Genomic DNA, 13021 nt, shown 5'->3' on the forward strand with positions numbered 1-13021 from the left:
TCAAATATTTTTCAAGGCAAAGATACGTTAAACCCATTGCAGCCTTGCACTTCGCCAGGAGAGGTCGCTGTAACTGAAGCTTCGAGAAATGAACCTATTTCCGACACAATTGTCCAAGTGGTTCGACGCTTCATTCAAAGCTTCATTTTGCCATCACTACAGTATGGGTTGGTGTTGGCCTTTTACTGTATGTCGATGGCCCAGGTGTGGCTCATCAGATTGATCACCTGAAACACAAACAAGAGCCAACAAGCAGAACACAAAGACAGAGACCTCTACTGGAGTGGAGGGGGTCGTAACAGTATGTCTTAGGGCTGCCGGTTTAGAAATAACAGCATTGTAAACAATTGATTTTATTCAAGATTACTTAAAGCTACACTGCAGTATGGATTTACAGTACCACATCCATCCTCTCTTAGTGAATGGCAGAATTACATATGAGGACATTTATTTGATTTGCCGCTCAGACTGCAAACTAAAGCTCATGTCAACAGTTTATAATAATTCTTAATGGCAGAAGGGTAGGCAAAGGTCCAAAGTGTTGACAATAATAAAAAACAACCTAGATACCGAACTCAATTACCCTGTCCGCGTGCTATTTAGCTAGCCTGATTTGGCCCCCGGGCCTTGAGTTTGACACATGTGATTATCTGTAAATCAAGCTAGCTAACATCACTATTTATCCAGCTAACTTACCATAGCTACCAAGCTAACAAGCTAGTTAGCCAATGTTATTACATTATACGGCGCCCTATTGGATTAGATTTGCTTAAAAGAATCAATCGTATGATCTGTTTTTTCCCTTGATATTCAATACATTGCCGATCTACCTAAATGCGTAAATCAATCATTTTCAAAAAGCACAAGTTAATGTAATTGGTATTGCTCTAATCACAATGTCCTAATACATTGTAAAGTACAATGGGTTGCACAAAGCGGGGCGGTTCTCCAACACAATGTCACTCTTTCCTGCAGCTGTTATCCCGTGTTTGTTCAACTCTCTCTCAGTGAACTTTCCCTGCTCTCTACTTCTTGGCTTTGTGTTTAAAATAATAAATGGTCCCATTCGCTGCAAATCTTGTCAAGTGCAGCAGATAAAGAAATCCTAATATTGTGGCTATGAGGTCCTTTAATATGAAATAGTTTGACTTTACAGCATTTATCAAGGTATATGAATGTTCGACCCATTTATACCAATGAGGGTAGACTAAATATTCAAATTACTTCACAGGGTAACAATTATGATTATTTGTATTCAACTAATTCAATATAAAGAGGACATATTATGCTCATTGTCAGGTTCATATTTGTATTTAGTGCTCTACTGTGACATGTTTACATGCTGTAATATGCTCTGATTGGTTAGCAGACCGTCTCTGCTTTAACCCATAGAGATGTTCCCCCCTTTAGCCTATAATGTACAATGTGTTGGAACTCTGGCCAATAGAAGTGGGAATTTTAGGCAGGGGGGGAGTGTGCGAGAGAAACTTTTTCTGGGTGAGCTCTGGGTTTTTAGCGTTTGCCGACCATGACATTCACTTTAGTTTACTGAAAACAAATGTTTCTATTTGAATTATGTTTGATAATGCCTTTATAAAGATGAAACTTTTTAATCCTGTGCCCACATATGGAAACAAATTAAATGTACATTTGATTGAATTAGGATGATTGAATATATTCTGTTTTAGTCTTCCATAACAAACACATGTAATGTCATTAAGAAGAAGAGGGAGGGATCCCTTTCGTTCACAATACTCATCACATCGCTAAAGTTAATTTGTTTTCCTAATCTGGTTTTCAATTACACCTTCAAATGATTATGTGCCGTCTCAGTGGAGCGCTGCATCAAATTCATCTCTCATTTCTGCTATCACGCGATATTAGTTTAATCCTTAATTCTAACAGTCCTCGTGTGCCACAGCTTCACACTCTTTGAGGGCAAGACTTTAAATTCAAACCATGTATGATAATGCTGTTCCTCTTTTAGAACTAATTTCTCTCTTCTAGTGCAAAAATAAAGTCTCTGCTATATTTACCGCGCCTGCAGCTTACTAAAGGCTACAGCAGAGATCTGTCTGATTATTCCCCCCCTTCCTTACTGTCTTACATAACTGTCCTCACGGAAAGTGTTGGGTTGTAAGTGTTACATATCATTTCATGTTCCTCTTTAGTAATATTCACCCTCCAGCTATGGCTGTCCTTTCATATATCCTTTCCTTTTGTCTATATTTTCCTTGTAGCAACACATGTGTTTGCTTCTCTGTGCTGTTCATTGTTATAGGAAAAGTCAAAGGGCTGCAGACACTCATCGACGATTCGTCTTTTTGTTTTGGTCTTTTTCAAATATTCAAGATTCAAGGTTTTATTAACGTATGCATAAGAGCAGAATGGTAGTTTTAGAAAATGACATTCCAACCGGTATCCCCCCACCTCCACATCCTCCTGCCCTCTCTGTCTTGCCCTTACAGATACAGTATGTGACACAGTCAAATAATGAAGATAACTATTTGTGTAGCACTTTTCAAACATACAGTAGTTACAAGGAGCTTAACAGAATAAGATAAACCATGAATATGGTCTTTGTAGTATTTATTGGAATATTTCAAAACTAGCCTAAAGTACTGCCGTCAGAGAGTTCCTGCTACCCACTTAAAGTGGACCTATCATGCTATATTTGAAATATATATTGTAGGACCATACCTATATCTGCAAAAAAAATGTTTTCATAATACCAAACAGATCATGCATTTTAGCCATGTCTCATTTCGCTCTATTTGCTCTGTTTTTGCAAGGGCTGAATCTGTGAGAAGTCTTCTTTGCTGCATTTGTGGCATACTACAGCGCCACCTACAGGCCTGGCATATGTACTACAGCGTCTCCAGCGCTTTCGAACGGCAATGGCCGTGGCTATCTCCTCCTGATAGGTGGAGGGTTGCCAATATAGGCGGAGCTCCTCGTTCCTGACGTCAGAGATATTTCAAATCTGGATCAGTCTGTATCAGATCCGTTGCAGCCCTGTTTTTAGAGATTTGGGTATGGAGGAAAAGAGAGAGGGTTGTGTTTTCTGACACTTGGTGAGTTCCCTGACACACCGGGGACACATACTCATGTATAAAAGACGTACAAGAGTGCATTTTGCATGATAGGTCACCTTTAAGGCAACAATGAGCCTGTCATCCGTTATTGATTGTTAGTGATCCTACTGCAGTCTTTTGTGACACAGCATCGAGCGTAATGATAAGAAAATATTGTTTTGCGTTGTGTAAGATAAAAAAGAAAAAATGTAATGCAGACTAATAACAATGTGGTTTTTTTTTGTGTTTGTCTCCCAAGGTGAGATCACATATGGAGGCAGAGTGACGGATGCCTGGGACCAGCGCTGCCTCAGGACCATCCTGAAAGGCTTCTTTTCGCGTAAAACCCTGGGGTCTGGCTACTCCTACTCCCACTCAGGTATTTCATTTGAGAGGGATTAAGAGCACAACTAACAGAAACACATTACAATATAATGGTATTTAATATAGCAGGTGTATGCCCATAATACTTTCTTTGGATTAACAGTTTTTCTCACGTCTGTTTAAGGTATCTACTTTGCCCCGGAGGAAGATGAACTGGAGCAATATAAGAAATATATCGAGAGTCTTCCGATCATAGATGATCCCGAGGTCTTTGGCATGCATGAGAATGCCAACTTGGCCTTTCAGGTAAGACAACATACAGTAACAGTATCTTACAGAAATATATATATATACGCATTCTAAAGAGCAGATGTTGTAAACTAATTTTCGTAATTTTATTTTTGTTTGTTTTTCGGATGCGTTATGTATTCCAATAACTCCTTTTAACTAGCAAATATCATTATTTATTTGTCAAGTCTACTTTAAACTGGAGCTGCTCATACATTTTACAGCTGCTTGTAAAAACATTTCTTTCCGGAGAGCGTGAGAGGGCAACTGTGAAATATCAATGAAAGAGGGTGCTTCAGTATGTGAGTGTTTATTATGTGTTTGCTTCCACAGCGCCAAGAAACCATGACTCTGATCAGCACCATATTGGATGTGAATCCTCGCTCATCAGCTTGCGCTGGGGCCAAAAGTAACGATGACATAGTCTGCGAGCTCGCTGAATCCATCTTAGCCAAGCTACCAGGTACATGCAAACACAAACATACATGTGTGTATCATGCATGTATGGGACATGAATACAGATAAAGAGAAGTAGGAGAAGAGGGGTGAAAGCCCCCAAAAGTCTAAGCCTATAGTCGCGCAACTATGGGCTGGTTCAGGGTAATCCTGAGCCAGCCCTAACTATAAGCTTTTATTTTTAAAAGGAAGAGAATGTGCATCATCATTAACTGAAAATATAACACAGTGTTTTCCATCTGTGTTGTTGTGTCTGGTTGTCTCCCTACTTTTCTACCTTTGTGTGCAGATCTTCTGGAAATGGACGAGGCGGTCGAAACTCTTTTTATCAGGGACGAAAACGGCCGCCTTAACTCCCTGACGACCGTGTTGGGCCAAGAGGTGGACCGATTCAACAACCTGCTGAGGGTGCTCAAGGTGACACACATGGCTAGCTCCCATAAACACACTCTAGTATATATATATAACACACTGGCTAATTTATTGCTTTTTTTATCGTCTCTCTTCACCAGTACAACCTAGTGCAATTTACAGGGTTCTTACGGTCATTAAAAACCTGGAAAAGTCATGGAAATTCAAAATGCTAATTCCAGGCCCTGGAAAAGTTATGGAAAACAATATTTCTCCCAAAGTTTTGGAAAAGTCATGGAAATGTTACTAAAGTTGCATCAAATATCATTTATAATTTATCTAATCGCCGAAATAGTAATAATATAATGATAATAAATACTGTATCGTATAGTAATGAAAGGTAAAAGGGCATTTAACTGACGAGGTATTTTGCTGGTGAGAGATTTTAGTTGCGTTAGCCTGTAGAAGCTAGCAAGCCTACTAAAATCTCTCACCAGCAAAATACCTCGTCAGTTAAATGCCCTTTTACCTTTCATTACTATACGATNACAGGCCTCTTATCTTTTTAAGTGGGAGAACTTGCACAATTGGTGGCTGACTAAATACTTTTTTGCCCCACTGTATGTATTGTAGAATGTTTTGGTATTAGCAATATTTTATTAAAAGAAAACGGGACAAAAAGTACAACTCCAGGACAGAGACATTATTATGTCCGTCAAAGCTGATGGTATGGAAGCATTTTGTGCAGTTCATTTTATTTCTAGGGAAATTTCCTATCCAAAAAAGGAGAAGGGCTGACTCCGAACCACATTTTGAAGATTTCAACTAAGAACTAAAGCAATATATTAGCACTACAAAAAATGATACAAATACTGTATATATATTTTTTTATTTACTTTAAGTGATTTTGTGTTCCTTTGCATGTCTGCAGAGTGTATGATCATCGTTTGTGTATAATCTTGAATAGATAAATAGTACATTTTTAAAAAGACATGCGCGGCTGCTGACTCTAGTGCGATACTTGGTGGGTAGAATTAGGTATACCAGTCCGATCTGGTATTCGGCTAAAAGGCGGGTTTGAAAATGTTTACACAGGGGTTCTCAACCTTTTTTGGGCCAGCGCCCCCCTGTCCATTATCCAGGTCTCTTACCACCCCCCATCAAAAAAAGTAGACTTATTTTCTTCCCTGAATATTAATGTTGACTAATATTCTGTGTTATAACATTTAAAAAGCATGTCACTGAATGCCAAATAATAGATNGAAAGGTAAAAGGGCATTTAACTGACGAGGTATTTTGCTGGTGAGAGATTTTAGTTGCGTTAGCCTGTAGAAGCTAGCAAGCCTACTATTTGATTTGTTTTTAGAAAGGCACAACATGTTTCATATGCAGACCTTGTTTTCCTGTTCCATGTTAAAATAAACCATTTTCAGTGGTACCACTGAGAAAGAGTTATTTTTTTGGTCATGGAAAATTAGGTGAAGGTCATGGAGAAGTCATTGAAAATCATTGGTGAAAAAGTGTATGAACCCTGAATTTATTGCAACAGTTTTGCCCTACATTCTACCTACATTTACAAGGTTCTTTAGTTTAGTTTTACAGTATATGAATGTAAATGTCAGTATCGAGTGGTCTTTAGTTAACATGTGTATCTGTGTCTGCTTGAGCTATCCTCTCATCCCAACTGTCCAAAGAACCGATTCTAAATAAATAAGTGAATGATGTAAGGTTCTCATATCTGTGACTACATAAAGAGATTATATTGGAAGACTGTGATTCCAAGTAAACACTCAAAAGTGTACACTCATATCCAGAAGTGTTACAGTAATTTGTTTTAGGGAACAGAAAAATTGTCACTGTCTTGAATATGTACATTCAATGATATGTTTATCATTGAATGTACATATTTATCTTTTCATTTACACGAGAGAGGAAGAATATTAGAAAGAATGTTATGCAGTTCGTTACAACACTAACTCTGACCTCAGTGCTAATTGAATAACATCCATTAAGAGAGTGTTGAAAAACATAGTAGGCATCATAAAAGTGCAGTAGTATAAATGTATAGAAAAGTATATAAGTTGTGCTGGCAGAACACTTAATAGAACTACATCGTACAGGTGTACATCACAAACTGTCCACTGAGTGTATATTTTTTCGTCAAGGTTTATTTCATGTCAGTTATTTATGCTAGCAAACACTGCTCGCGGAATTATATTTAGCAAAAGCGATAAGGCAAAACAAAATCGAGAAAAACAATGTTCAGACAGCATGTATTAAACATTGGATACATCATAAATAACTTTTTAAGAGATCCTATTTTATTTTCTCTACCTCATTCTGATATACTGTACTTTTTTCTTTTTTTCCCCAGTTGTCCCTTGTGACTCTCAAGAAGGCCATCGCAGGTCTTGTGGTGATGTCAGAGGAGATGGACTGCATATACACAAGCTTCCTGAACAACCAGGTTCCCACCCACTGGGCAAACTCTGCCTACCCTTCCCTCAAACCCCTGGCCTCCTGGGTCAGGGACCTGACCCTCAGGACCGCTTTCATCCAGGTTTGGACAAGGAAATGTCATCCTAGGCACTGTCTTTTATTTAAATGCGTCATTTTGACTGAAAGACAACAGAAAAGGAAGTTAATGAATAAGAGAGTAGCAAAAACATACAGAAATGTGCTAATACACATTTTGTGTATTTATGTGTGTGTTTTTTAAAAACGCTAATAACTCATGAACACTCTGCATTTATTCCCAAGGCATCTCTTTATGCCTCTTTCTCCCTCTGCACACCGTCTTTGAGCACTTGGTGCGTCTCCCCTGGCTTAAACTGTTCTTCCGTGAGACTGGTCTGAACATGTGTTTGCACATCACTTAATCCTCCTCTCTCACACAAACACAAAGGGGGCAACCGGCAGCTTTGCATTAGTTTATGAAGCGATGTGTATTCGCTGAGTCACATGCTCACTGCCTCTGAAGAGAGAATCCACCTCACTGCCAGTCCACTCTCGGGTCCCATAAGTAACAGGGTGCCTGTAATGCATCATGGCTTGTTAAACACTGACACAACACATTTCAAAGTTATTTAAAGATACATTTGAATCACCCTGCTCTCTTCTTCTCTCCTTCTAGATGTGGATCAATCAGGGTCAGCCCAAATCTTTCTGGATCTCAGGGTTCTTCTTCCCTCAAGGCTTCCTTACTGGTAAAACACACCATAATGTCTATCATGTTTTCCCCATAAGCCATAGAGGTAACTACCGTAATTTTCGGACTATAAGGCGCACCTGAATATAAGCCGCAGCAGCGGCATACCACTCTCGGTTCCACTTTTACTTTTGCGCGCTACCTGTCTCACTCTTTTCCGGCCTCCAGCTTTTCCTGCTGGAACCCGCCGCTTAAAGGTGGGGGTCCGCGGACCGGCCATAGAGCCCATAGAGTTAAAGGTGTTGGCCGTTAGCTGTAAAAATCCATAGATTAGCCGCACCGTTATATAAGCCGCAGCGTCGAAAAATAGGGAAAAAGGCGCGGCTTATAGTCCGAAGATTACGGTAAGCAGAAATTCAAAGCTGCTAAAATACATCAAACTCACTTTAAGGCCCTATGTCTTTTGGATTTTATCCATCTATTTCGGCTACTTTATATTAGTTTGACGTTGTTTTTTCACAATGAATACCAACTGGAGGATTCTTGCGATTTTGTAGAAATGTGTTTCATTGCTCACAGCCGCCCGGCAGCCGTAGAGCAAAGACGAAAGACACAGCAAAAAGAAACTGCTCCTCCATTTTTCTTCAGTGAGGGCACAAGGGTTTTTCTGTTGCGCTTTAACTTCAAGTATTTTAAACTTAAAGCACTCGAAGCGGCCGCACAAAAACGTCACAATGATCAGAATTGAAAACCCATTGAAAACAATTGAAAAAAGTCACTGGTAACACAAAGTAACACAACAAAATAAAACAATAAGATGCTCTTTTCTGCCTGCTGGCCTGTAGGGGTACTTCAGAATCACGCCAGACACTACAATTTGCCCATTGATGAGCTCAACTTCCGCTTCAACATGGTGCCGGTGTTCCGAGACCAGGTGGCGGTCTCCGAGTCTCTACGGGATCTGCCCGAAGACACCAAACTGGACATCGATGATGAGGTACTGAAAAGGGAGGTTTTTGTTGATTAGTAATATTTAAGAATTGTGATAAATTAACATTGTCCTAGTTGCTTTGGGGGCACCAACCGGTGACTGCAGAATCTTTGTGGGGGAACATTGTTGCATGTAACCCCCCATACTGCTGTCCCCATCCCCTAATGTGGTGGCTCTCTCACAAGGACATTGAAAAAATTAAGAGAAAGTTATTTTTTAAATGATGAAGCATTTGAATTGTTCTCACTTTGAGGTTTCCGCGTTCAGCAGCATTTTGCATGAACTTAAATTCACTCAAAAATGAAACAAACCTCATGGAAAGCTATAGAGGAAGGACGGACATCAGTGCTATAGATGTTTTGTGTTAGGATTAAAAAATATAATGAAATTACAAAAAAGACAATCCAAATAATAAAAATGATAATGTATATGAAGTCTTTTTTGAAATGGATCACGGGAAATGTCAACAAGTTGCAGAAAGAGGATTGCTAACTGAAAGTATGTTTCCTGGTTCACCATTACTCCATGTCCTGTGTCGATGCAACAGCTACCAGAGCCGCAGGACGGCGTGCTCGTGCACGGCATGTTTATGGATTCCAGTCGCTGGGACAATGACAACATGGTGATCGAGGATGCGTTACCCCGGGTGATGAACTCCATGCTGCCCGTGGTGCACTTTGAGCCGCAGCAGAACTACGTGCCCGAGCCCGACCTCTACCAAGCTCCTCTGTACAAAACCTCTGCCAGAGCTGGGACTCTGTCCACCACAGGTACGCTCTGACATTATACCATGTTTACATTTAGCTGACACAGAATCAGAAGGCAGGGGTTTATTGATTTGCCTAAGGCCACTTTAGAATAGAATTATACCTTTATAATGACTCACTTTTCATGATGGGGAGTGTTTGGTGTACAGAACAATAACTTACAACTTTAAAGTACCGTAAGTAAGTGAGTAAAACTTTATTTATATAGCACCCTTCACAACACGAATGTACAAAGTGCTTTAAAGTATACAGTACACAATACACAATTCAAAGCACAACTATAAAATGTAGAAAAAAGCATAAAACACATCAAGTAAAACATAGGATAAAACAGCAATGAAAAACAGCTACGAACTCACCTCCTCTGACGCCCCTTCAAAATCTCTACTGAGACAGAGGCTCTTCATTTCTGCAGGAGTTTATACCAAAGCCTTGGAGCCACCGCCTCAAAGGCACGGTCCCCCTTAGTATCAAATATGGTTAATGGTTAATTACCAGAACAGCAATCTAAACATTGGATGAAGCCAGGCAAAAAAATATTGTTTTGTTGTATGTATTACCTTTTCGATTTACACACGGCATCTATTACACGTCTGCTGTCCTGGGAGAGGGATCCCTCCTCTGTTGCTCTCCCTGAGGTTTCTCCCATGTTCCCCTTTAAACTGTGGGTTTCTCTGGAAGTTTTTCTTGTACGATGTGAGGCTCTAAGGAGGGTGTCGTATTGTCATACTGATATTTTGTACAAACTGTGAAGTCCACTGAGACAAATGTAACATTTGTGATATTGGGCTATATAAATAAACATTGATTGATTGTTGAGATATTAGAGCTTCCTGTTAATAAGAAAAGGCTGCGAAGAGCCATTATCCATTAAATCCATTGTCGCTAGATTTTATCAAATAAAATGTGATATAAATCAGGCTAGAAATGATCCATGAAACTTCAGATTATAAAAAGATTTACAGCTGGAAAGTTTGGTTTCTTTACCAAAGTGGAGATTTTTGGCTCAGAGTATGAGGGGAAAAAAATATCTTTGTTGTATGCTTTACATGTTGCAAGACACTAACGATGAACAAGCTAACACTGTTAACTAATATACAAATCCGTGGAACCTTGCCAGTTCATGCAAATAAGGCAATATGTGATGCTAATTTCTGGTAATTCTGGATACATATATATCGTTTTATAACTACCTTCATGCATATTTTAGATGTTTTCTCAACAATAGTCTGAAAGAATACTTGTTATGGAAGCATAATAGCCCAAAATCGATTAGGGCATGAACAAAAAGCTTGTTCCCTGCAGTTTTGTGCCTTAAGCAATGTAATGATTTATCTTATTTGTTCCCATCACCCTTCATTTCTGTCTCCATCCAGGTCACTCGACCAATTTTGTTGTGACAGTAATGCTTCCCTCCAACCGACCCAGCGACTACTGGATATCAAAAGCCTCTGCTCTGCTGTGCCAGTTAGATGATTGAGTTTGTATGCAAGACACAAAGGAGTTGGAAATATGACTGCATGGAACATACACTTCTAAGCACAACTTTGAATTAACGTTGAAGCTTTTGTGGAATTATTTATAAAGATTACTGAAAGTGCACTTACTTCTTACACAGTACAATAAACACATCTGCCATGGATCTACCTGCTTCCTTTTGTACAATCTTGTGTGTCCATGGAGATTAATATCAGGTCATTTCAGCGACAAATTCTTATTCTGCTGACACTTGATGAAGGGGCAGTACATCCACATCTGGGAAGATGCGTTCCTGTCTCCAGTCTCCCATCCCGCTGTGAAGTGAGTGAATGGATTTGCTTACGGGGAAACACAGTACACATGTAACCTCCGGGAGCCAAATACAGAGGAATGGATGGAGAACACATACAGTTGATGGATGAATGAACACATGGATTTTTCTAAAAAAAACAGGGAATAGCTGGGAGGGATGTGTTGAGACAGGAGAAGGACTGATGATCATCTCATCATGATGAAATGTTTTCCGCCACAGCCCACACACACATCAGCTGCCTATGTGTGTCACTTAGGGCATGCAATGCACACACATAAAATATGGCTCTTCAAATAGATTAGGCACACCCACTGCAGTTCCCTGGCATTGTGCAGACGCACTCCATCTCTGTCTCCACCAAACACGCCTTCCGCTTCGATGACGCAAAGAAGGGGTGGGTGTACATAAACACTATATTTAATAGCAACCTGTCAGCAGGAGCAGCACCAAAAAAAATACAAATAGTAGCAGTGTTGGTACAGATGATAGACATTTGTATATAACAAAATCACATCTCATTTTGTAAGGGGCCCTATTATGCTTTTGGGATTTTCCCTTTCGTGTCATGTATTATAGGTTTTTGTGCATGTAAATCCTATCTACCATCTTTACAGGAAGCAGCTCTGTCTCAAGATCCTCATCAAGACAAAACACAGGAGCCAAACTAGTCAAACACCGCAGGGATGGATGCCTCTTCAAGGGCCCGCTCCCTCCTTCAGACGGGGACTGATTGAGTGTGTGTGTGTGTGTGTGCATTAGAGATGTTAAGATTCACCGATTCGCATCGGTGCACCGGCATAAACGTTCAAGATGCGTGCACCGGTCGAAAGAGTGCACATCGGCTACAGTTTGGGTTGAACTCGCGATGCATCGATTGCGTAGCGTCTTTGCATCGGTAAAAAACCGATTCATTCATATAAAATCCCCTCATCTTGTCAACGCTCAGCAGAGACGATCTTTGATATTTACTTCGCCACTACGGAGGCAGAGAGTCTCAGTTATCAACACACATGGAACCTACAACTCAAACATTTGGCAACACTTCGGATTGTTCAAGAAAGACGGTGTAAAAGTCCTTTATGCTATATAGTTGACCGCAGGTCATGGAGAGTAATAAGGTATCCGTAGACCTTTGTATGAGGTATCTTTATTACTTAACAGGTCTACAGCCATGATACATAGATCCGTCCTAGATGCGGACTTGCATACACACAGTATCACTCCGCAGCCGCACCCCATCAGTAACGTCCTGATGGTATATGTGCGCGGCACTATTTACTACAGACAGTCAACTTGAAAAATCACCGCCAATTGTTAACGATGATGAGCGCTTTAAAGTACACAACGTAGTTCGAGGAACTGTAGCGACGCACATAGAGAGCGACGTGGGTTTTGCGGCGAAAGAGAAACTGAAAGTTAGACATAAATGAGTTAAATCACTCAGTGAGGTGTTTCTGTCAGAGAGAGTGATGTTTAGTTTCAGCAGCCCTTGTGTGCAATAATAAATTTAAATGTCTTCCTTACTGCAGCAGTATGAAATACCCACCTGTTCTGTGAAAGGTATTCTTTAAATTGTTCATATAAAACCACTGCTTTCATGCTCACTGGTGAGTACGCCTATCGAATGAAGCCATCAGGACTGGACAGCTGTATGGGCATTGCTCTATGGTAGCTGTTATATTGCACATTGTCTTAATCATGAGCAAAATGCATCATTTACATTTGTTAACCTGTGAGGTGTTATACAATTGTATGTGGAGGCTTTTTAGAGGTAAAAAAATAAACGGTCATGAGGGATGTGCTCATGGTTGCAGTACCTATATATTGTAA

General features: G+C 40.0%; 1 protein-coding gene across 1 annotated transcript in view; it reads left to right on the forward strand.

Annotated features, from left to right (window-relative positions):
* The window catches only part of LOC104966321 (dynein heavy chain 6, axonemal-like), a 13361-nt gene extending 2331 nt beyond the window's left edge, over window positions 1-11030 (forward strand). Inside the window, exons 2-10 of the mRNA XM_010795509.1 lie at window positions 3334-3453; window positions 3583-3704; window positions 4020-4149; window positions 4432-4559; window positions 6868-7053; window positions 7627-7699; window positions 8487-8638; window positions 9180-9402; window positions 10776-11030. Coding sequence (XP_010793811.1) covers window positions 3334-3453; window positions 3583-3704; window positions 4020-4149; window positions 4432-4559; window positions 6868-7053; window positions 7627-7699; window positions 8487-8638; window positions 9180-9402; window positions 10776-10879 — 1238 coding nt within the window. The 3' untranslated portion in view covers window positions 10880-11030. The remainder of the gene's footprint in view (window positions 1-3333; window positions 3454-3582; window positions 3705-4019; window positions 4150-4431; window positions 4560-6867; window positions 7054-7626; window positions 7700-8486; window positions 8639-9179; window positions 9403-10775) is intronic.
* The last annotated feature ends 1991 nt before the right edge of the window (window positions 11031-13021 follow it).

This window comes from Notothenia coriiceps, unplaced genomic scaffold, assembly GCF_000735185.1.
Source record: "Notothenia coriiceps isolate Sejong01 unplaced genomic scaffold, NC01 NC01_scaffold00037246, whole genome shotgun sequence".
In the NCBI taxonomy this organism is placed as follows: domain Eukaryota; kingdom Metazoa; phylum Chordata; class Actinopteri; order Perciformes; family Nototheniidae; genus Notothenia; species Notothenia coriiceps.